We start from the raw sequence: 23,675 nt of genomic DNA on the forward strand, positions 1-23,675 counted from the left end.
GCTGATGCAGAAACCATGGAAGGTCTGCTTACTGCCTTGTTGCCCTTAGCTTCCTCCCCCCCCCCTTAGATTGCCAGCCTGCTTTTTTTAGAACCAGGACCACCAGCCCAGGGGCTGGGCCCTCCCACAGCATCAATAATTAAGAAAATGCCCTAAAGGCTTGCCCACAGCCTGATCTTCTAGAGGCATTTTCTCAATTGAAGCTTGCTCCTCTCTGATGATTCCAGCTTGTGTCAAGTCAACATAAAAACTAGCCAGCACAATATATATGAAATTCTCAAAAAATGAATACAAATATTGTACTAAAAAAGAGATTTGGAGTGAGGGGGTAATGGTGAATACCTTTAAAACCAACACTGGGGAGGCAGAGGCAAGTAGATCTCCAAGGATAAGGCTAGCCTGATCTACAGAGCAAGTTCCAGGACAGTCAGGGATGCACAGAGAAACCTTGACTCTGGGGGATGGGAGAGGGGAGAGATTTAGATGTCACTGTAACTATAAACCACAAAGTCAATCAAGAACTTGAAGGCATTTTAAAAAATCATAGGTGTAAACTAGGCACATGCCTTTAATCCCAGTATTCTGTGAATTAAGGCCAACCTGCTCTACAAAGCCACAGCTACACAGAGAAAACAGCAACAAAATCATAGGAGTGAACAGTGTCAAATTCTGAGTTACAGTTGTAGCACCAGGGGTTGAACTCAGGGTGTCGAATGTGCTAGGCAGCTACCACTGATCTATATCCCTAACCCTCTTTCTGCTTTCTTTTCTGAGACAGGGTCTCATTAAGTTGCCCAGACTGGCCTTAAACTCACTCTGCAGCTGACACAGACCTTGAACTTGTTATTTTCCTGGCTCAGTCTCCCAAGCAGCGCTGCCAGGCTTGACGAGACCATTTTTGTTTTTTTCTTTGGCTTCTTTAAAAATATTGAATGACATTTACTTGCCTGTGCTTGCTCGCACACATATGCAGGAATACGTGTGTGAGGAGGCTTCAGGAAGGGGCTGTCTCCTTTCACCATGTGGATGCCAGAGAAGAAACTTGTGTCATCAGGGTTAGCAGCCCGTGCTTTTACCTGCTGAGTCACTTTGCCAGCCCTCCTATGGAGTTTTGAATCAAGGGCTCCCTGTGCTAGCCTGGAACAACCTCCCAGTTTCAGCTTCTGAGTGTAGGTAATTTCTGGGTCACCCAGACTCTTCCTGGAGACATGTGACCCTTCTGCTTCAGCCTCACAAGTAGCTGCCACCACCTTCATTATTTGGTCACTTTATTTTGTTTATTTATTTTGAGACAGGGTCTCTCTCTGGGCAGTCCTGGCTTGCCTAGAACTCACTTTGCAGCTCAAGCTGGCCTAAAAACTCACAAAGATTCACTTGCCCCTGCCTCCCAAAGACTGTGCAACCACAGCTGGCCATGCTTTGATCACTTTTTAATAACTGCTGAGTGTCACAGAACAGCAGTGACTACCTTCCTCTTTCCCTTCCCTCCCTCTGGGGTCCCAGATGTCAGGGGAATGGCAGGCACTGAGAAGAGAGGCTCCGGTCCGGTTGGAGAGGGTGAGAGAGTTTCGGAGAGATCTTTCGGGTTTTCCTACACTGCCCTGATCATTTTGTTTTAGCACCCAACGCTATATAAATGTGTATAATAATTATTTGTGTGTAAACTGAGAGCGAAAACGAGAGATCAGAAACTGTTGTGGAGTTAGACTGTGTTAGATGTTATGTTTGAGGGACAGTAGAATATGCACTTACTTCACATGTCAAAGGCCCTTGATTTGATTCCCAGCAATACCCAAAAAGGGGGAGAGTATTTGAACCTGCTTCTCAGTAGCAAGAAAAAGAAGGATTAAAAAAAAAGAAAAGAAAGTTTAAAATTTGCTGAGGTTAAACCAATACAGACAACCTCAGTCGTAACAGCAGGCAACTTTGGCCTGGCAGGGTGCAAGCGTTAGGGATATTTAATATGCAGTAGTTGGGAGATCAGACCAAAAGCCAGATCAAGTCTGAGCAGGTGCAAAGGCTCCTTCCCGGAACCTGCTGGTTAACCTTGTAAAATCTAGGGTGTGTTCTTCACCAGGGAAAGCACCCTCCTCCCTCCCTTAAGCCCTCCCCCTTGTCTTTGCCTGGGACAGCTGTTAATAGGACAATTACCCAAGAAGCAAAAGAAAGATCCCATGCTGATGTGTCATCAGTCCGTGGATATCCATTAAATCAGACTGAGAAGACAGCTGGAAAAAATGAGAGCATGCCCTCGCTTCCTAAGGGAGGGGCTGACGGTCATCAGGAAAACCAGGCTTGCCTGGCAACTGCGGGCCACAAAAACAGAGAAAAGCCGTGGGAAGCCAGGATGAGTGCAGCAGGGACTTGGGATCATAAAAGAGGGAGCTAAGGGGCCATGAGCTGGTTCACCAGGTAAAGACACTTAGCAGGCCCCATCATCTGAGTTTGATCCCTGGGACTCACATGGACGAAGGACAGAACTGACTCCACAAAGTTGCCCTCTGACCTCCACATGCCTGCAGTGACATGTGTGAACAACTGTGGGCATGCATGCGCAAAGTAAATCAACATTTGAAAAGGGCCATACAAGGCATATGGTGTGATACCCACTCCTCCTGGGGACACAGGCTGACTCTGCCACCTGTCCAGTAGGAAAGGCTGCTTTTGCAGGGACTTCCATCCTCCTGAAGGATGAGGCCAACCAGGAAATGCTCAGAGAAGGGCTTATGAGAGGGTAGAATGACTGGAACTCACACCAGGAATAGTGGAAATGGCTTTGTCCCCTAGTGGCAGCGTTATGCCATTAGGGGAAATAATGTTGTCCAACATTTTCCCTTCTTTAAAAATGCTTAACTGGCTGGGGGAGGGGTGGGGTCACACCCTTGGAGGCAGATCCCAGCACTTGGAGACAGAAGCAGGTAGATCTCTGTGAGTTCCAGGCCAATCAGGGCTACCTGGTGAGACTTTGTCTCAAAACAAAATAAAATTATTTAGCTGGATATAGTGATGGAAACCTACAATCCCAACCTTCAGAAGATGAAGCAGGGGCACTGAGAGCTGGAAACAGGCCTGGGATACATGATGAGACCCTGTACTAAATAAATGAATACATAGATGCATGCATGCATACATACATACATACATACCACGTACATGAGTACATGCCAGGCAGTGGTGACACACACCTTTAATCCCAACACTTGGGAGGCAGAGACAGAGGGATCTCTGAGTTTGAGGCCAGCATGGTCTATAGGGTGAGTTCCAAGACAGCCAGAGCTACACAGAGAAACCCTGTCTTGAAAAACAAACAAACAAACAAAAAACAAGACAAAACAGAAAAAGCAGCTAGATATGGTGGTGCATGTCTTAAAATCCTAGCATTCTGGAGGTGGAGGGAGGAAGGTCAGGCTAAGGCCAGTCTCCTTCCATTGCAAGTATGAGGAGAGTCTGAGGCTACCCTGGGACACATGAGACCTGTCCTTGAAAAGCAAATCCATCTATAGAAGTATCTCCTCCTCTCCAACACTATGTGATCCAGGGGGTTGGACTAGATGACTGCCTGAGATTGTTTTCCTACAGCTCTCCTGAGAGATTCTAGGGTTATCCTGTCTATACTAAAATGTTAACATGTCTTGCAAAGGAAATCAATTGGTTTTCCAGCTACTGCAGACATTTGGTCTCTTTTCTTGGGTGGTAATCATCCTTGAAAAGTGTGTTCCCATAAACCCATCAGAAGATGCACACCTCTCCCCCCCTTGCTGCCAGCCCCTCCCGGTATCCATTACCGTAATGCTTCTCAACCTTGGCTGCACCCGGGAACCAGTCCCACCCCAGCCCAGTCAGATCTACTCCCCATCCCCTGAAGAACTGAGAATCAGGATGATTCGTACATGTCAGATCTACTCCCCATCCCCTGAAGAACTGAGAATCAGGATGATTCGTACATGTGGACAGAGCAGAGAATAACTCACTAGCTTGGAGCAAGAATCCAGATAGGATGGAAAGAGCGCTAAGGCCCAGATTAGTATCATCGTCTGATTTTAGGACATGGCTTCCTGACCTCTACATGGAAAACATCTCATTGTTCATTCATGTCTCCCTATAACCTTGCTTGAAGCTGAGTTCAATCATCCCATGGGTCTCCCAGAATTGCCCCAGAGTTGGGTAATGTTCCTTGTGTAGGTCTCAGTGTGACATGTCACAACCAGGCAGGTGCATTGTAAGGTGGGGAGAGTGGGTGTTTGTTTTGGATTTAGTGTGTGTAAAACCCTAGCTTTGCCACTCACCAATTGAACTAGCTAAGTGAGGACAACATTATACAGAGTCACAAATCTTAAAACTAAGATTACAGCCAGGCATGGAGGTGCCCACCTATAGTCCCTGCACTGGGGAGGTTGATGCAGGAGAATTGCTATGAGTTCAAGGCTAGACAGAACTATATAGTGAGTTCCAGGCCAGCCAAGGCTGCATAGCAAGATGCTGTCTCAAAAAAAAAAAAAAAAAAAAAAAAAAAAAAAAAAAAGTCAGAATGTGTATGTATAGCCATTCAATGAATGGGGTGAATTGAATATAAGATTTATTTATTCATTTTACGCAATGTCTCATGGAGATGAGGCTGGTCTCAAACTTGCTAAGTAACCAAGACTTTAACCCCTGCTGTTCCTGCCTCTGCCTCCCAAGTACTAGGAGTATAGACTTGCACCACCATGCCAGGCTTCCTTTTTTTGGCCATCTCTCTCTCATCTCTCCACTTCTCCACACACTCGGCAGCGTTGTCTCTGAGAAACCAAAGGCTCTGGAGAAGTGGGAGCTGCTCCCCAGAATGGCCTGCTGAAGCCCATCCTGCAGACAGAGCAGGGAGACTTTTGTTTCCTGTCCAGTGCAGCCCACCCAGGTCTCATATTCTGGAACATACACACCTCCCCCTCTTGACATTCTAGCAGGAAGGACGGAGGCTGGTGCCCGAGAGAGCGGTTTCCTCCTGTCACACACGGACAGATGCTGAAAGCCCAGGACGGACAGACAGCACAGGCATGGCAGCAACAGGAGGGTGAGTCAGAGGAAATGAAATGATCTCCTGTCCAAGAAGTACCAAGGCCCACAGGAGAGCCCACTGGAAACCCAGTCTCCTTGGGGCTCCAAAAGAAAAAGAGCAGAGCAAGTGCAGCCGTGGCATGGGCTCTGAGTTAGAGAGGCACAGGCTCCCCAGTACACACAATCCCAGAGAAAGCAGAGGGTAGAACCCCAAAGACAGCATGTTGGGTTTGTTTTTAAGGATTTATTTTGACTTGTATCCACGTGTAGATGTCTGCCTATGTAGTCCTGGCTGTCCTGGAACTCACTCTGTAGGCCAGGCAGAACTCAATAGAATCTGCCTGTCTGTGCCTCCCAAGTGCTTGTTGTAATGTAAAGAACAGCGGGAAAGAATCATGCCATACAAAAGGGCTCACATGGGAGGTTCATTGGAAGAGGAGACAGAAGGGACAGAGAGGGAGGCAGGGGGACAAGGAGGGCAAAGACTGGTCCCTGGGGACAAGAGTAATGGAAGAGGGAGCAGAGGTGGGCAAGGCCCATTTTTTGTAAGGGAAGGTAGCAAATGTGCACAGGGGGTGCTCTTAGTGGCTGCAGCAGAGGACGTATCCTGTCAGAACCCCAAGGGCAGGCCAATACAGATGCCTGAATACTAACAGTGCTGGTATTAAAGGCATGCACCACCACCATCACCCTTTGATGTGAGCACTCTTAATCGGTGAGCTAGTGAACCATGTCTTTAGCTCTTGTTTTTATTTTATTATTGTTTTGTGTTTGTTTGTTGAAGCAGGTTCTCTCTATGTAGTTCCGGCTGACCTGGAACTCACCCCTGTAGACCAGGATGGCCTCAAACTCACAGAGATCTTCCTGTCTCTACGTCCCAAGTGCTGTGATTAATGGTGCATGGCACCTAGCCTGGCCCTTATTTTGTCTTTTGAGACAGTCTCACTGTGTATCCCAGGTTGTACTCAAAGTTGCAATCCTCCTGCCTCGTTCCACTTGAGGAGCTAAGATTATAGGTCTGAACCACTGCACCTCGCTCTCTGCACTGTATTTTGTAAGGCAAGTATGTGCTTGCTCATGTCTGTGCAGGTGCACATATATGGAGGCCACACGTCGAGCTCGGGTGTCATCTTCAAGAATGCTGCCCATCTGCTTTGATTCTGGGCCCCTTACTAGTCTAGAGCTCCTACTTAGAGTGATTGACCAACAAGCCCTAGAGAACTTCAGCTGTCTGTCTCCCAAGCATGGCCCATGCTCACATTTTTACATGGGTTCTGAGGACTGAACTCAGATTGTAAGGCTTAGGAAGCAAGTGATTTACTGACTGGTTTTATTTATTTATTTATTTATTTTGGTTTTGGTTTTGGTTTACAAGACAGTGTTTCTCTGTGTAGCCTTGACTGTTCTAGAACTGGCTCTGTAGATCAGGCTGGCCTCAAACTCACAGAGATCCGCCTGCCTCTGCTTCCCAAGTGCTGGGATTAAAGGCATTCACTACCACAGTCCACAGTCCACTAAGTGGTTTTAAATCCAGCCATGGCTTCTTCACTCTGAGCAGACTACCAAGCTAGCTGTCTGTTGCTGCACCTGTGTGCTTTCCCACAGCTGGCTGTGAATGGCAAAGTCCTCTTAGGGTGATACTGTATGGGTGACACTGTCCAACCCCATCTGAGAGTCTGCGTGCTCACTTGGAAGTTCACTAAAGGTATAACTGTCAGGTCCAGTGTCCTCTTTCCCTAAAATGGCAGCGTTGGTGACATTGTCCTAAACAGGACTCTGACCCAGTAAACAGAAGGACTATTATTGGGCAAACAAGCCTAAAGGTTTCTGTTCACTAGAAAAGCAGATCTCAGCCAGGTGGTGGTGGCGCACGCCTTTAGTCCCAGCACTCAGGAGGCAGAGGCAGGTGGATCTCTGTGAGTTCCAGGCCAGCTTGGTCTACAGAGTGAGTTCCAGGACAGCTGGGGCTGTTACACAGAGAAACCCTGTCTTGAAAAGCCAAAAAGAAAAAAGAAAAGTAGATCGCTTAAAGGCATTTTATGTTCACTGGGAACTTCCCTTAACCTTCCCCCAAAGGTCAAACACATCTGGCAAGGGTACCTAGTTCCTGATGAGTCAGGGACAGCTTCTATTACCATATCCCCACCCTGCCAACCATCAAATAAATAAAGTCTTGCTTTTCTGTCATTCTGCTTTTCTCTCTGCCCCTCTCCTCTGCCACCCAAAAGATGGACTCAGCAATTTGATTCCCAATAACTCTTTCTTTCTGCCCACGAAGCAGTCTAGTTTGGTGGTTTCTCTGTGCCATCACTCACTGTAACCATTGTTTGGCAGAATCCCAGGGATTCTGTTGAGGGTTTGGGAGGGGCTATCATTGATGGACATCTCATCTTTCTTTTCTCAGAGCTGAGGACCAAACCCAGGGCCTTGCTCTTGCTAGACAATCGCTCTGCCACTGAGCTAAAACCCCAACCTCGAACATCTCATTTTTAAAAATTATTTTTATCCGTAGGGATGTTTTTCCTGCACACTGTACTTGCACTGCCCACAGAAGACAGACAGAGGCATTGGATCCCCTGGGACTGGCAGATCTCTGTGAGTTTGAGGCCAGCCTGGTCTACAGAGCAAGTTCCAGGACAGCCAAGGCTACACAGAGAAACCCTGTCTCAAAAAAACAAAAGAAAAAGAGGAAGGAGGAGAAGGAGAAAAGAAAGGAAAAGAAGACTGACCTTCTCCTAATGTGGGTACCATGTACTAAAAAGAGGCAAGGTACAAGCTTTGAGTGCTGGGTTTTTGTTTGTTTTTCAGAGAAAGGATTTCTCTATATAACAGTTTTGGCTGTCCCGGAACTAGCTCTATAGACCAAGCTGGCCTTGAACTCACAGAGATCCACCTGCCTCTGCCTCCCAAGTGCTGGGATTGAAGGTTTGTACCACCACTGCCCAGCTCAAAGTCAATTTTTTTTCAAGACAAGGTTTCTCTGAGTAGCTTTGTAGATCAGGCAGGCCTCGAATTCACAGAGATTCACTTGCCTCTGACTCCTGAGTGCTGGGATCAAAGGCGTGCGCCACCACCACCTGGCCTCAAGTCAATTTTTTTTTAAAATTATAAGATAAGTTCTCTGTGTTTGGGGAATCAGCTGGCATCCTCTCCAGACTTCTGGGACTGCTTCTGGGTGCTGGTGCCTTGGTGACCTTGAGCACACTGAACTGCCCTGTCTTGCTCAAGGGCCTGCACTCACCCACGGTGAGGATGTTACCTACCTACAGTCCCCCGAAGCAGGGGACAGGTGCAGACATGTTCTTGTAGTGCTTCTCAAAGCACTTGTAAAATAGAGATAGTTCCCATGGGTCACAATAGTCCTCTTCATCCTCAACTTGGTCACCACACTGGGTGGTAGCCACCCTCTTGTGGAGACATTATCAGTGAATGGGGCATTTCTTCTATATAGGTGCCCTCCATGTAGTCTTTGAGTATCTTGAAGCCCATACTGATATTCTTGTGGCACTGAGGGGGCTTCTTCTTGCCAATTTCTCCCAGACAAAGCCTCTCCTTGTTTTGGAAGACTATGGGATGCTTTGAGTAAGCATGCTCAGTCTGAATGTATGCAGCCTGAGGAAAAGCCAAATCAATTAGTATACTATATCCAGACAGCGTGACCATTACCATAACTTCCCCTGGTCTAGAATCCAGACAAAATGCACAAATTCTGGATCCACATCACACACACATTGCACCCAATATTGCTGACTATACTCACAGTTACAACTCTGCTAGCCTGCAAGGAAGATTTGGTCACACCTTCGGAGAAAGGGTCCTTGAATCAGTGGATGTCTTCCTGGCTCGCTCCATTATTTTCTCCTGCTCCTTGTCCAAGTCTCCCTTATTTGTTTGTTTAGTTGTATTTTTGTCACATTTATTTATTGTGCATGTACATTTGTGTGTGCATGCCTCTACTTCAAAGTCAGAAGACTGTGGGTTCGCCCCCCACCATCTCTGTTCTGGGGGTTAAACTCAGTCCACTGGGCTTGGTAGCAAGCAACTTTACCCACTGAGCTATATCACCTGCCCAGTTCTACTGTAAGGAGGGCTCTCGTGCAGCTGATTCTAGCCTTGAATTCCTGATCATCCTACTTCTACATTCCAATTATAGCCATAGTTCTCCCTGGCCAGATTCTTCTTGTTATTGTTTTGTTTGTTTTGAGACAGAGGCTCACTCTGAAGCCCAGACTGGTCTCAAATTCATCAATTCTCCTGCCTCAGCCTCCCTCCCAAATACTGAAATAATAGATATAAGCCATCGTGCCTGGCTTTTAATGTTTCTTTCTTTCTTTTTTGGTTTTGTTTGTTTGTTTGTTTTGTTTTTTTGAAACAGGATTTCTCTGTGTAGCTCTGGCTGTCCTGGAACTAGCTTTGTAGACCAGGCTGACCTTGAACACACAGAAATGCACCTGCTTCTGCCTTCGCAGTGCTGGGATTAAAGGCATGCACTGCCACACCCAGCTGAGTCTTTCACTTAGTAAAAGTTACCAAGCCTGTGGCATTTACAAGGATTCCACAGCGAATGCAGGCTTATTATCTTTGTGTTCTCAGGACTGGACATCTAGCAGGGGGAGTGGGAGGAATACCATACACATTTGCAAACCAATTACTACAAATACTATCTACTCACTTACCTACTATCTGTTCATTTTATTGTTGTTTGAAACAGGATGTTGCTATGTAGCCCAGGCTGGCTTCAGGCTCACAATCCATCTCTATCAGCCTCCAGAGTGCTAGGATTACAGGCCTTGCTAAGAATGATGTTTAGAGATTGGGGAAAAATACAATGAAGGTGAGAGAGTGCTGAGACAGACTGCAGCAGGGGATGCCCATCAAAAAAGACAGAGTGACTAGCACAGGAACCTTTTGATGAGGAGTTTGTTATTGTTTTCATTATTATTATTATTAGGTTTTTTGAGACAGGGTTTCTCTGTGTAGCTCTGACTGTCCTGGAACCTGCTATGTAGATCCACCTGTCTCTGCCTTCCAAGGGCTGAGACTAAATGTGCCACAACAGGCTCTCCCTGTGCAGCCCTAGCTGGCCTAGAACTTACTATATAGGTCAGGCTGACTTCAAACTTATATGGGGACACCTGCTTCTGCCTCCCAAATGCTGGGATTAAAGACATGTACCACCATACCCAGGAAAATATATTTATTTATTCATTTTTGTGTGTGCCTCCTTGTATGTATGTGCACCACATGTACGTAATGCCTGTGGAAGCCAGAAGAGGGCGCCAGATCTCCTGGAGCCTGAGTTACAGGTGGTTGTGAGCCCTGTGATGTGGGGGGGGGGGGTGGGAACTGAACTTGGGTCTTGTGCAAGAGCAACAAATACTCTTCAATTATTGAGCCATTTCTCCAGCCGCCTTGATGAGGATATTTAAGAAGCAAATTTCAGGCCAATAAGATGGCACAGTGGGCAAAGGCTAACAACCTGAATCCATTCCCCAGGACCCAGAAAGTAGGAGAGAACTGACTCCTAAAAGTTGCCCTCTGACCTCCACAGGAGGCACACTCCCATGAATAGATAAATCAGTTAGGTAGAGATAGAAATTAACTTTTAAAAACAAAGGTGGAAGTTGGGAAGAGAAAGGCTTGATGTATGTCTTCAGTGAAGGGGAACTGCATGTGACCATCTGAGATGATTGTGACACTCCACCCTGCCACCCTCAAGGACAAAATGGGGGAAACTTCTATCCAAAGCCTAGGGACTCTTCCATTCAATTACATATTAGCCCAGCCAACTTGAAAAAGCCACACGAAGTATGTCTGAAACGCTTACTTCTCAGGCACGGTTTTTGACGGGCAGTGAGAGTGTTTGGTGTAAAAGGCACACACACGATTAGTGTTCTCAGTGGTTGGCCAGATACCATTAACTACTTCACGTTGCCATTGCACTCGGGCCAGGATTACAGGCTTGAACTGCCCGCCTTTTCCTCATCTGGGTCTTAAAAAACGTCTTGGGGCGGGGAGCGGGAATGGGGACAGACGGGGGACAGCGGAGCCCTCAGCCCATGTTTCTTTTCCCCAAGGAGTTTGAGAGGAAGGGGAGAGTTCTTCTCCAAGGAAGGGGTCACCACTTGGTCTTTCTGATAGGCTTTGTCCTGAGATCCAAAAAAAGTGACTTGAAATATTTGTCCTAATGACACCTGGGGGTCCTGACAAAACGGTGAGCCTAGTCTGTGATTCAGGATGGCCCAGGACAGCCACGCGGAGACCTCTGCGAATCAAAGCCTCAGGCCCCGGGGCCAGAAGAGGCAGGAAGAGGGAAGAGGGGCTTTGGGTTCCCTGCGAAACTTGGAGGCGCGGAGAGAGGCCCAGGGAGAAGAATAAGGAAGAAGCCAGGTGGGGAGAGGCGGTTCTGCGTTGTGGGGGTCAAGCGGAAAGCTCGCTCAGAGAGAGGGGACGCACACAGGGGCCAGCCACGCAGGACTGGGCGGAGGGGCGGCGCCGCGGGGGACGGGCGCGGGGCGGGGCGGCGCTGTCAGTGCAAGAAGCGAGCGGAATGCAGCGGCCGGAGGCCTGGCCACGTCCGCACCCGGGGGAGGGGGCCTCGGCCGGCCAAGCCGGGGGCGCAGCGCCGCCCACCCGAGCCACGGAACTGAGGGTACGAGGCATGGAGTGCTGGGTCCTGGGGCGGCAGGATTGGGGTGGGGGGCAGCCGACTTGCCTCGGGCTCCTTGGCTGGGATCTTAGTGCCACCGCTGCCTAGCCCCAGAGAGGGAGCCCGGGACCAAGGAGGGGAGAAAAAAGTTCGCCCTGGAGCGCACGGGCGAGGAGGCCTGGCCCGAGTGGAGTGAAGTTCTCGGGGAACTCACAGCAGGGATAGGGACCGAGTGGGGTGGCGGGGTTGGGGGTGAGATTTCTAGCGGGACGGACGACGGAGGAGTGGGAGTGGCGCGGTGGTCTGGATGGGCTCCCTTGCTCCAGGGTGATGGCCGTGCTTCTGGAGCTTGGGATCAACTGGACACAAGGAGGCTGTTCCCCGGGCCCAGGTTCTGTGATACACTCCGACTCGGGCTCTGGAGCAGTCAGTGCATGACAGAACTTGGGCCCGGTAGGACTTTCTGCACCCAGCGGGCACAGGGCCCACCCCTCGGACCTACAGTGGAACATCTGCCTGGGAGTAGAGTGGGCACCGGAAATAGTCCATGTGGCACAGGGTTGGGCTGGAACCAGCTCTGGATTGGGGGATAGCTGACTCCGTAGAGCCCACGATATGGGTCCACTTTGAGTCAGGGGTTCCTTTCCTGTGTCAGTTTCAGGAACCTTCTCTCTACACCATCAAGGCTGTCTTCATCCTAGATAATGACGGGCGAAGGCTGCTGGCTAAGGTAACCCCTTACCACAGAAACCCCAAAGTGCCACATGTCCAAGACAAATGGTCCCCGCCCAGCCCATCTGTCTCCTGTAGGAGAAACTCTGCTTTCTGGATGGCAGAGCAGCCCAGCCTAGATTCTCTGGAAGTCACTCTGTCATGCTATGCCTTACCAATCTGATGGCAGGCAGAAAAAGGGGGACATTCTCTCTGTTTCTACTCATGTTCCCTGATGTGTTTTCTTGTTTTCCTTGCTCTGGCCGGGCTTGGGAAGCTCTACCAATGGGATCAAAGGAGATGTGAGCTGGGACCTAGGAGTCCAAATCCCTAAACTGTAGACAAGAGACCCATGTGCTTCTGTATTCCAGCTTGGTAAACACAAAGAGGGCTTAGCATGAGTATTTAGAATCCAGTGGGATTTGGGGGCCTGAGGTCACAGGGTTAGTGCCATAACTGATATCCAGACTCAGGGCTTGGATTTGAGACCACAGGTGGTTTTCATAGAACTTCCCTTCAGTTGTCTGGCATCCATCGTACATGGCCTGGCTGAGATGAGCTAAAACTAAATTTGAAGCTAAGTTTCAGGAGGGCCACATGGTTCAGTAAGGGTGCTTGCCTGACAGCTTGAGTTGGATCCTGAATTTACTATGGAGGAACAAATCCCCTCAGGTTGTCCTTTGATTTCCATACTTGTCCCCACAACACACACACACACACACACACACACACACACACACACACAAACACACTAAAATGATTTTTAAAAGGAAAAAAAAAAAGAAAAAAGAACTTTAGGAAGAAAAAACCCTAAAACTCCTGCCACTGAAGGCCGGGCAGTGTGGCTGCACACCTTTAATCCCAGCACTCAGGAGGCAGAGACAGGAGGATCTCTGTGAATTCCAGGACAGCCTGGTCTACAGAGCGAGTTCCAGGACAGGCTCCAAAGCTACACAGGGAAACCCTATCTCAGGAAATAAACAAAAGCAACTACAACCAAAAAACCCCAAAACAATTCCAATCAATCAATCACTAAATAATATTCCTGCCACTGGTACAATTAACTGTAGCAGAAATAGAACCCTTTTATTGTTTTGTAGTGGACCAGGTTGGCCTTAAACTTACTTGTCTTGCTTCTCCTGCCTCTACCTCTTGAGGGCTGAGATCCCAGGCAAGTATATAACACCACGCCCTAACTTTTTTGTTTGTCTGCTTTTTAAGACAGGGATTCTCTGTGTAGCTCTGGCTGTCTTAGAACTCACTCCATGGACCAAGCTAGCCTCAAACTCAGAAACTTGCTGGGGTTAAAGGGCACCACCACAACTAGCCCCCTAGATATTTTTGTTTGCTTGTTTTGCTTTTTGAAACAGGGACTTTGTCTATAACCAAGGATGACTTGAAACTTACTGTGTAGCCCAGGCTAGCCCGGAAGTCATAATGATCCCGCTTCAGCCTTCCAAATGCTGAGACTATTTGTGTGAGCCATACCTTTTTTTTTTCTTTCTTTCTTTTTGAGGCAGGGTCTCATGTAGTGAAGGCTGGTCCAGAACCCTTGACCCTCCTGCTTCTTCCTCCCAAGTGCTGGGATTCCAGGCATATGCCACCACACCCAGCTATAGCATCTAAGTTAGATGTGAATTATGTTAAAGCCTTTTCATTTGTTGGAGTTGAAACTTAGTCTTCGTAACATTCAGATGTTTTTGTTCACCATGGCAGGACCCAGCAGAGAATCTGCTAACTTAGCTGCAGAACTAACTACCGAAAATTCACATTTAGAAAACTGAGCTGGTCACACTGCTTTAGCAGATGGGCAGAGGTGGGTCAGCGTCACCAAAGCCTCTGGGGCCTCTAAGGACATCCTATCCTTGGTTTTTGTTTGTTTGTTTGGTTGGTTGAGTTTTCAAAACAGGGTTTCTCTGTGTACGTCTAGCTGTCCTGGAAGTAGCTCTGTAGACTAGGCTGGCCCCGAACTCACAGAGATCCACCTGCCTCTGCTTCTCGAGGGGTAGGACTAAAGGTATGTGCCACCACTGCCCAGCCAATCCTTGTTAAATATTTAAAAAAACTGAGGATGACCGAGTGGTGGTAGGGCACGCCTTTATATCCCAGCACTCAGGAGGCAGAGGCAGGCAGATCTCTGTGAGTTCGAGGCCAGCCTGGTCAACAGAATGAGTTCCAGGAAACCAAGACTACAAAGAGAAACCCTGTCTGGAAAAACAAAATGCAAACAAAAAAATTGAGGATGAGCTGGGCAGTGGTAGTACAAGCCTTTAACCCAACACTCAGGAGGCAGAGTGAGTTCAAGGCCAGCCTGGTCTACACAGAGCCAGTTCTAGGAGAGCCAGGACTACACAGAGGAAACTTGTCTTTAAAAAAACAAACCAAACCAAAACAACAAAACAAAAAACATTTAAAAAGAAAGAAATTGAGGCTAGCCTGGTCTACATACAGCAGGCCAGCCAGGTGGCATAGTGAGACCCTATTTCAAAAATAAAATAAAATAATTGAGACAGAGGCCTAAGAATGCAGATTAGCAGCAAAGTGCTTACTTGCCTAACATGCATAAGACCCTGGGTTCCATCTCCAGACCTGGAGAAAAATAGAGCATGGAAGGGGGGAGGGAAGGAGGGACAGAAGGGAGGAAGGAGGAAGGAAGGGAGGAAGGAAGGAAGGAAGGGCTGGGAAAGAGAAAACACTCTGGGATGCAGCTCAGTAGCAGAATACTTAGCTAGCACATGTGAAGTCCTGGTTTGCAACCCAGAACTGCTGGAAGGAGGGAAACACAGGACGAAGGAAGAAAAGGAAAGAGGGAGGAGGAGAGGGAGGAAAGAAGGAGGGAGGGGGGAAGAAGGGAGGGAGGGAGAAAACCAGATGAAGACTCCAAAGGCAGCCCCAATATTTCTCTACTTTGATTTTCTTTGCTTGGAATTTATTTATGGGGACTGGAAGCAGGCAGGGCCTGGAGGGAGCTGACAAGGAGGTCCACCTCAGCCAGCCCAAGATTCCCTGCTGGCCTCCTCCCAAGGTCAGAGTGGCTCTGTGCAATGGCTATTGCCTTTCTTCTCTTTCTCACAGTATTACGATGACACATTTCCCTCCATGAAGGAGCAGATGGTTTTCGAGAAAAATGTCTTCAACAAGACCAGCCGAGCTGAAAGTAACGCCTGCCCTTCCTCCACTACAACTCTCAGATGACTGACCACCACTGTCTTGTCATCTTCTCCATCTGGACACATCTGTCCTTGTTGGCCTGCCACACCCACAGGCCATTCCCTTCTCCTCTGAGGCTCTTTGTCTTCTCCTCCCCAGCTGCTTTCCACTCCCTTCTTTCATTCATCCCGGGACCTCCACTCCCCATCGCTCTCATCCCCTACCCCTTCCCTCTGTTGAGGAGGCCAGCTGTGCTGTGTGCCTCCTACACACACTTGGATCTGGTCCCGAGGCACTGCGGGGTGGAGTGTTGGTGGGAGGTCACTGTAGGCTGGGTTTGTTGACGGCCCTCTAGACATCCAGAGCAGGCTCCTGGTAGTGGTGGTCTGCCTAGAGTTCCTTGGAAAAGGAAGTGGGAAACAAAGAGGCCTGAGGAATGGAGACCAGGCTGGCCCCAGGCTGGGGTGGACATGTGCTGATTTGAAAGGCTTTCTGTTTCTAGGTGAGATCGCATTTTTGGGGGGCATGACCATCGTCTACAAGAGTAGCATTGATCTCCTCCTGTATGTGGTGGGCTCTTCCTCTGAGAACGAGGTAAATTTAGGAGGTTGGGTGAGAAGGACAGTCTGTCCTGGGGTGGAGGTGGGTTCTGGATGCTCACTGTTGTTATGTTCCTTTAGGATCTGGGGTGGAAGGCACCCAGAATGGGTACACATCCATAATGGCCCTTAGGTCCCTTGGGAGCCAGAAATGAATCATCACACTTTCTGAAGGGAGTTCTTTGTTCTTTCTAAGTATATTTGGAGAAGGGGACACCCAGTTTGTCCTCCAAGGGAGCGCTCCAGCATCCCCCAACCCAAACCTAGGGAAGTGCTGCTAGCCTCCAGCCAGGCCCTCTCTGACAAGGGAATGCTCCCACTTGGTCCACACAGAAGCTCAGAGGTCTGCTTTGGGCCTCTCAGCTTCATTCTCTTTTCTTCCTCCTCCCACGCCCTCCTCCTCAGCTGATGCTCATGTCTGTTCTTGCCTGCCTGTTTGACTCTCTGAGCCACATCTTAAGGTACGTGAGACCCTCTGCACTCAAGAGCCTTTCCCTTTGTCCCTCTGTTGTCCTCTTGGAATCTCTGCAAGGCCCCTGACTTCCATGCAGCCCACGCACAGGGTATGACCAGATATCAAATCTCAAGACGCTGAGTTGCCTGAGGTCACAGTTCCAGACAAAGGGAGAGCAGGGAGAAGGAGAGGAAGGTCTTCCCACTCAGTCCTCCTTCCCCGGTCCCCTGAGTGCTGGGATTACAGGTGTGGACGGACCACCATGCCCCACTATAAGCAGTGTTTTCAACTTTAAGCTCAGAGTTGGTTTTCCCTGCATCCCCAGTCGATACTGGTATCTATACCAGGAACATGGCCTAGAGTGCGGGTCATGACCCCCGTGAAAGGGCCGTTCACAGGGGTCGCATGTGGGATATCTTGCACATCAGATACTTACATTATGATTCATAACAGTAGCAGAATTACAGTTACCAAGTAACAACATAATTTTATGGTCGAGGGTCACCACAACATGAGGAACTATATGTAAGGGTCGCAGTTTAGGCAGGTTGACAAACTGGACAAACCAGCCTAGGATGACCCTAGCTGGCTGGCTCTGTGCTCAGGAGTCCCCGGCATGGGCTCTGCTCCTACACTACTTTGTCTTCTCCTGCCCAGGCCTTGTTGGGAAGGGGGTATCGGGAAGAGAGACAGGACACTGCCTCACTTAGAGGAGTCACGGTTCCTCTTGGCCACCCAGAGGCTCAGGTGCTTGTGTCTGCCCACAGGAAGAACGTGGAGAAACGCTGGTTGCTGGAGAACATGGATGGAGCCTTCTTGGTGTTGGATGAAATTGTGGATGGCGGGTGAGGAGGGGATAAAGAGGAGAGGTGTTGAGTATACTCTGAATGACCATTGTGCTCTCAGTGCTAGGAGCATACTGGTCATCTCTTGGGCCAGCCCGTCCTCCCTTCTCCCACAGATTCCTACTAGGCCCTCCAACCTTATTCCTCTATCATTACTAGCCAACGTCAAGCCAAACGGGAGGGTAGCCTGACAGCCACATACAGTTTGGGGAAATCCAGGTTGATCTCCAGTGCAAAGGAGGAAGAGAGACACCTGTCCTTTTCTGAAAGGACCTCAGCCGGAGCATCCCCCTCTGATGCCAGATGGATACACGTGACACTGACTCTCCTTGAGTCTACTTTTCCTGTCACTGAATTGGGGACAGAAAGGGGATATCACACAGGATGGTGGGAGTCATACAAAATGATGTGTATAGTTCTCATTGGTAATTGGGGATTTTTTTTTTTTTTGGTCTTTTTCCTTGGTAAATATTGCCTCTCATTAGTACACTAGCAGACTCCTAGATAATTGGGAGTCTTTATGGGAGAAGTTGGTTAGTAGAATTCCTTGAAGAGGGGACAATAATCAGGAAAGAACAAAGTTCTGACTCTGGGGCAAATGATAGCAGAAAAGTCCCTCCCCTTGCTCTGTTGATTTAGAGACAGAGGTGCTGGCATTACAGCATCTTTGAAACATCTGCCCATTTTACAGAGGAGGAAACAGAGGCTCGGAGATTCTAATAACTCATCCAAGGGCACATGCCAAAGGGATTAGAGGGGTCAAGATCTAAAACCGTGTGCAAGAGAGGCTTCTGAAGCTGTGTTCTTCCATGGCATTGTACCACCCAACCTGAGAACAGGGGCCTCTGGGAGTGGGGTGACATGAATGTCTCACCCCCTCCTGGGTTTTGTTTGTTTTGTTTGTAGTCTTGGCTGTTCTGGAACTCACTCTGTGGACCAGGCTGGCCTCAAACTCACAGAGATCTGCCTGCCTCTACTTCCGGAGTGCTGGGATCAAAGGCGTGTGTCACCACCACCCAGCCCTCCTTCTGTTTTTATTAACCTGTTATTGCTTGGTGTTGTACTGATAGCTGGATTCTAAATGTAAGAAGACGTAGTCCCTCCTCAGCTTGACTGGGCTGTCCTGATTTCAGTTGTTTTTAATCTATTATTATTATTCATCTTTGATCACTGTGCGTGCCACAGCATTGAGGATGGGGGTCAGTGGACGCTGATCCAGTCCGTTTTCTCCTCCTACCATGTTATCAGGTTTGGTGACAAGCACCTTTAACCGTAGTGCCGTCTCACAACCCATCATTGAGTATTCACCCGGAGGTGACCGTGAAGGTGGACTATGGTATAAAGTGCAGAGGGAGCAGAGCTGAGAGTCCCCATGTAGAGGGGCGGGTGGGTGTGACTCCAGGACCACGTGTGGGAAGGCTCCCCGCAGGAGAAACACTATGGGATATATTAAACATCAGTAAGTGGCTTGTTGGAGGGGGATCACATCACTGAGCCACCCCAAAATTTTCTTTCATCTTGTAGTGTGATTCTGGAGAGTGACCCCCAGCAAGTGATCCAGAAAGTGAATTTTAGGGTAAGCCTTCCTGTACCCCAATCCTAGCCTTTCCTGTCCTCCCTCACCTTGACCTTCCTGGGCACCAGGCTGTCAGACCTCAGCTGGCGGGAGCCCAGCCACTCAGGGGTCACACTTACAGGCAGTTATTGGTGGTAGCTGGGAGGGGGGGTGTCTGTTGCTAAGAGGAAAGCTTCTAGTTCATTTCCCCTAAAAAAATAAAATAAAATAAATGAACAGCTCCTCCCCATCCTCTAGTGAGAAGCTTGGCTGGAGCAATAACTGCATTGTCAAAATGACCCCAGGAGGCAGCTTTGGGGCTGTGGTAGACCCCTCTGCTCTGGTTTGGCCTTTCCATGCCTGAAGCCTGGATGACACCTTTCCCCAATTCTAGTTCCCTTTACCAGCCTCCCTCTGTTTGATTAAAGATGCAGCTCAGTGGGAGAACACTTGGCTAGCATGTGTGAGACCCTGGGTTTTTTTTTTTTTTTCCTGTTTTGATTTATTTGTTGGTTGGTTGGTTGGCTTGGTTTTTAGAGACAGGGTTTCTCTGTGTAGCTTTGGAACCTGTCCGAGAACTCTCTTTGTAGACCAGACTGGCCTCAAATTTAGAGATCTACCTGTCTCTGCCTCCTGAGTGCTGGGATTAAAGGCCTGTGCCACCATGGCCTGGGTTTAATCCCCAGCATGGCCTGGGTTTAATCCCCAGCAGTGGAACATGGGGTACCAGAGGTCTTGGCTTCCAGATGACAGGCTGCAGGACCTCTGTCTGCTGTGTTAACTACTGTCTGTCATGTTAACTACTGTACCCCTCACCTTTTAAGCTGTCACCTCTCTAACTTAACTACTCCTGTCTTTCCTGACTGTGATTCTCTTTCCCCACAGACTGATGACCCTGGCCTAACAGAGCAGAGTGTGGCCCAGGTAAGCTCCATGCATCTGCCTTGTCTAGAGACAGGCTAGAGGACACGGAGAACCTATTGCTCCAGGGGAGACTAACTTAAGAAACCAGAGATGTAGGGTAGAGGGGATGAGCTGGTGACTCTGTGTGTGTGTGTGTGTGTGTGTGTGTGTGTGCGCGCGCGCGCGCACGCGCACATGCATGCTAGCACTTTGTTTTGTTTTTTTAAGACAGGGTTTCTTCCTGTAGTCTTGGCTGTCCTGGAACTAGCTCTATAAACCAGGCAGGCCTCCAACTCACTGAGCTCTGTCTGCCTCTGTGTCCCGAGGGCGTTGTATGAGAGGAATGAGTGGGCAAATTACCGCCTGCTCACCTCCTCTACCCTCCACTAGCTACCCTGATGATGCCTGGGTTACTTGTTGCCCAAAGCAATGTGAAGGCCCAGATCCCTCTTATTTCCTTCAACCTGGACAGGATACCATGTGGGAGTTTTCATATGAATTCACTAGTAAAGAAACCTGGGTAACTGTTGGAAGCTGTCTTTGTGGGGCTGCAATCGGAACCAGCAGAGCGGCCCCAAGTTTGTACCTGAGTGGGGGAGTATGGATGAGGGAAAGGCTGGCTATAGATGACAAAGAAAAGACAGAGACACAGAATAAAAGTCAGGAGGGCAGATCAGTCAATACTGAAATGCCACGAGTTTATTTTTCTCCAGTACTTACCCTCACCACTCGGGCCATGCTGGCATTGGTAAGGGCCTTATCACCCAGTGGTAGGTTCTGACTTTCCGTATGTCACTTCTGCCCTTAGTAGCTTGGCTGTTGAAAAGGAACTGACCACACACCTTGCCCAGCTCTGTCTGGGTTGCATGCAGAATATGGCAGCATTGTGTGTGTATGTTTGTGTGTATCCTGGTTACTGTCCACAGACTGGGTCCCAGGCTTCCTGCTAGTCTGTCCATCTGCAGGTCTATTTACTCAGACTTACTTGTCCAAGGAGCTTCGTTGCCTGACATAACCAGTCCTAATGTGGCAGCCCTGCAGAGACGGGCTTGTACCATCAGTGGGGAGCACCAGAAGCGATGCCCACTATCCCGCACTACTCCATCACCCCATCTGCCCTCTGGTTCCTCATGTTCTTCTGGAAAGGAAGGGTGGAAGGAGGTTGGAAGAGCCAGGCGTAGTGTCTCACACCTATTATCTCAGCACTCATTCTAGGCCAGCCTGAGCTACACAGTGACTTCTAGGCTAGCCAGGGAGATAACATGAGACTATCTAAAAATAAAATGAACCTTGTTGGGCTTGAGAATCTCAAGTTCAAAACAAAGCCTGAGCTGCACAGTGAGCTGCTAGCCAGGGCTGTAGCATGAGACTTTATCCAGAATAAAATAAAATAAACCAAGCTGGGCATGGTGGCACACACCTATAATTTCAGCACTTGGGAGGTGGAGGCAGGAGGGTCAGGAGTTCAAAGCCATATCAAGTTTGAGACCCCAGACTGATCTACATGAGACCCTGTCTTAAAAATACGAAAATAAATGAATAAATAAGCAGTCCATTGAGATGTCTCAGCAAGTGAAGACACTTGGCTTGAAGCCTGGTGAGCAGAGCTTGATTGCTACGCTAGAGAATGGACTCCCCACAAGGTGTTTGCTTACCTCTACATAAACACTTAAGTAAATAAATGAAAGAAACATTAAACTTTTTAAAAGGGGGACATTGGTGAGCAGAGTGGATAAGAACAAATGTTGGGAAGAGTTAAAGTGACGGCTCAGTGGTTAAGAGCAGCAAGTGCTGCTCTTACGGAGGACCTGGGTTCAGTTCCAAGCATAAACCTGAGGGCTCAGCCATTTGCAACTCTAGCTCTAGGGAATCTGATGCTGTCTTCTGACCTCTGCAGGCCCAGGCACACATGGTACACATCACATAGAGGCAAAACATCTACACATACAATTGTTTTTCCAAGACAGGGTTTCAGACCAGGTTGGCCTCGAACTCACAGAGACCTGCCTGTGTCTGCCTCCCAAGTGCTGGGATTAAAGGTGTGAAACACCACTGCCTGGCAACAGGCATACAATTTTGGAAACTTAGAGAAGAGCATATGTTGGGGCCGGTGATGTAGAGAGCTTGCCCAACATGCACAAAGCCCCCGGTGATTCCCACCCAGTGATGCATAGTACTTTGTGCTGATACGTGCTTGGAACTCCAGTGCTTTAGATTTGGATCAGAGAACAAGACCCTGTTTCAAAATCTCTCCAACAACAATAACAGAAAATCTGTCCATCCACAGGAGCCACCCTGAGCTTTTACTTTGTCAGCAAAAGCTGAATGGCAATTACTCGGGGCTCTTAGAAGAACAGAACTTACCTTGTTGAGTTATATGAATTAGATACCAGCTCATCGGGCAAGGGCCATGTTGCCATGTTTGAGGACTTAAATTCAGTCCCCGCCTGCCTCTGCCTCCACAGTGAGTGAAGGCATGGACGCATGCCCGGCTCACAAGATGTCCTCTTACCTCCAAGTATGCACACACACTAGCTAGATAAACCAGCAGGGTGGAGGTTGGCATATGCCTTTAATCCCAACACTCGGGGAGACAGGGGCAGGAGGATCTCTGAGTTCAAGGCCAGCCTGCTCTACAAAGTGAGTTCCAGGATGGCCAGGACTGTTGTACAAAGAACCCCTGTTTGAAGAAAAAATAAATAAATAGAAGAACTAGATGAGCCAGTTCATGGGTGGAAAGAGCATAGAACATTAAGCCACACATTCTCAGGAAACAACTATTCCTGGTTTTCTGAAGGGACAAAGAATGAAGACTGGTAGGGTCTTGCTATGTAGCCCAGACCGGTCTTGAACAAATCATCTTCCTGCCTCATACTCCCAGGACCTGACATTACAGGCACCACACCTGTGTGTTAGTGGACGTCTTAAATAAAAACAAAACTTATAGTAGTGAACATGAAATGAAATGTGGAGAAAGGGTTCCCTAAGTAGAAGCAAGCTGCCGCCACCTAGTGACCGGGGCTGGAGAGGCGTTCTCAGGCCTCAGGGACATTCTCCTTAACTATTTCTCCCAACATCCTACCCTCACCCCAGGTTCTTCAGTCAGCCAAGGAACAAATTAAGTGGTCATTACTAAAATGAAGACGTTGGAGTCGAGGATCCTTCTCCAGGGAACCCTTTTCCAGTCCCTGCAAAAGCCCTGAGACCTCAAGGGACAGAGATCCCTCAGGCCCCTCCCAGAACAGATCCCTGAGGTCTTCTGCCAGGAATTACGAGAAATTTGGTCCCAGCTTTGTTAATCCTGCTCAGCACCATAGCCTGCCCCTGGGACCATGGGAACCAGCAAAGATTCCTTCCCTCTGACCTCGGTCTTTCTCAGCCCTAGGCCTTAATAAACGTTCATTTCTTGCCAAAGATCTTCCTTGGCTTTGCGTTTTCGTGCGCGTGTGCCTGTTATGTGTGTTCAGAGGAGGGCTTCCGCCGTGGCGGTGAATCTTTGCGGGTTTCCAGTGCTGCTGGATGGGCTATACTTGTGAAAGGAGTCGTTGGGGTCCGGGTGGGTCAAGGGAAAGGACAGCATTTAGCACAGGGAGGAGTACATCACTGATAGCCTGGGGTTTCATGTGTGTTTGAGAGGCTAGATACGAATGTATGGCGTGGTATTAGTAATAGTGACTAGAATCATAGTCTTCCAGGAAATAGGAGTAAAGATGGTACCCCCGTTTCGTATGTGCAGTACACACAGGAAAGCTCCGTTAGGGATTCCTTGAGTCAT

The 23,675-nt window shown here is 48.7% G+C and overlaps 2 protein-coding genes across 4 annotated transcripts in view; one reads left to right on the forward strand and one right to left on the reverse strand.

The window, feature by feature from the left end:
* Cdk5rap3 (CDK5 regulatory subunit associated protein 3) overlaps nucleotides 1–23,675 on the reverse strand; it is a 720,787-nt gene that overhangs the window by 645,413 nt on the left and 51,699 nt on the right. The window lies entirely within an intron of this gene.
* Nucleotides 11,557–23,316, forward strand: Copz2 (COPI coat complex subunit zeta 2). Of its 3 annotated transcripts, none has more exons than XM_051174833.1 (9): nucleotides 11,557–11,686; nucleotides 12,339–12,413; nucleotides 15,470–15,551; nucleotides 16,047–16,138; nucleotides 16,549–16,604; nucleotides 17,365–17,442; nucleotides 18,967–19,018; nucleotides 19,883–19,921; nucleotides 22,994–23,316. In XM_051174833.1, exons 1-9 carry the CDS (start codon nucleotides 11,585–11,587, stop codon nucleotides 23,039–23,041), a joined length of 624 nt encoding a protein of 207 aa, XP_051030790.1. In that variant the 5' UTR covers nucleotides 11,557–11,584; the 3' UTR covers nucleotides 23,042–23,316. The 3 variants fall into 3 exon arrangements, with proteins under 3 accessions (XP_051030790.1, XP_051030827.1, XP_051030875.1); XM_051174870.1 differs by having other exon boundaries at nucleotides 15,500–15,551; XM_051174918.1 differs by lacking the exon at nucleotides 19,883–19,921.

Source organism: Phodopus roborovskii, unplaced genomic scaffold, assembly GCF_943737965.1.
Source record: "Phodopus roborovskii unplaced genomic scaffold, PHOROB, whole genome shotgun sequence".
Taxonomy (NCBI): Eukaryota; Metazoa; Chordata; class Mammalia; order Rodentia; family Cricetidae; genus Phodopus; species Phodopus roborovskii.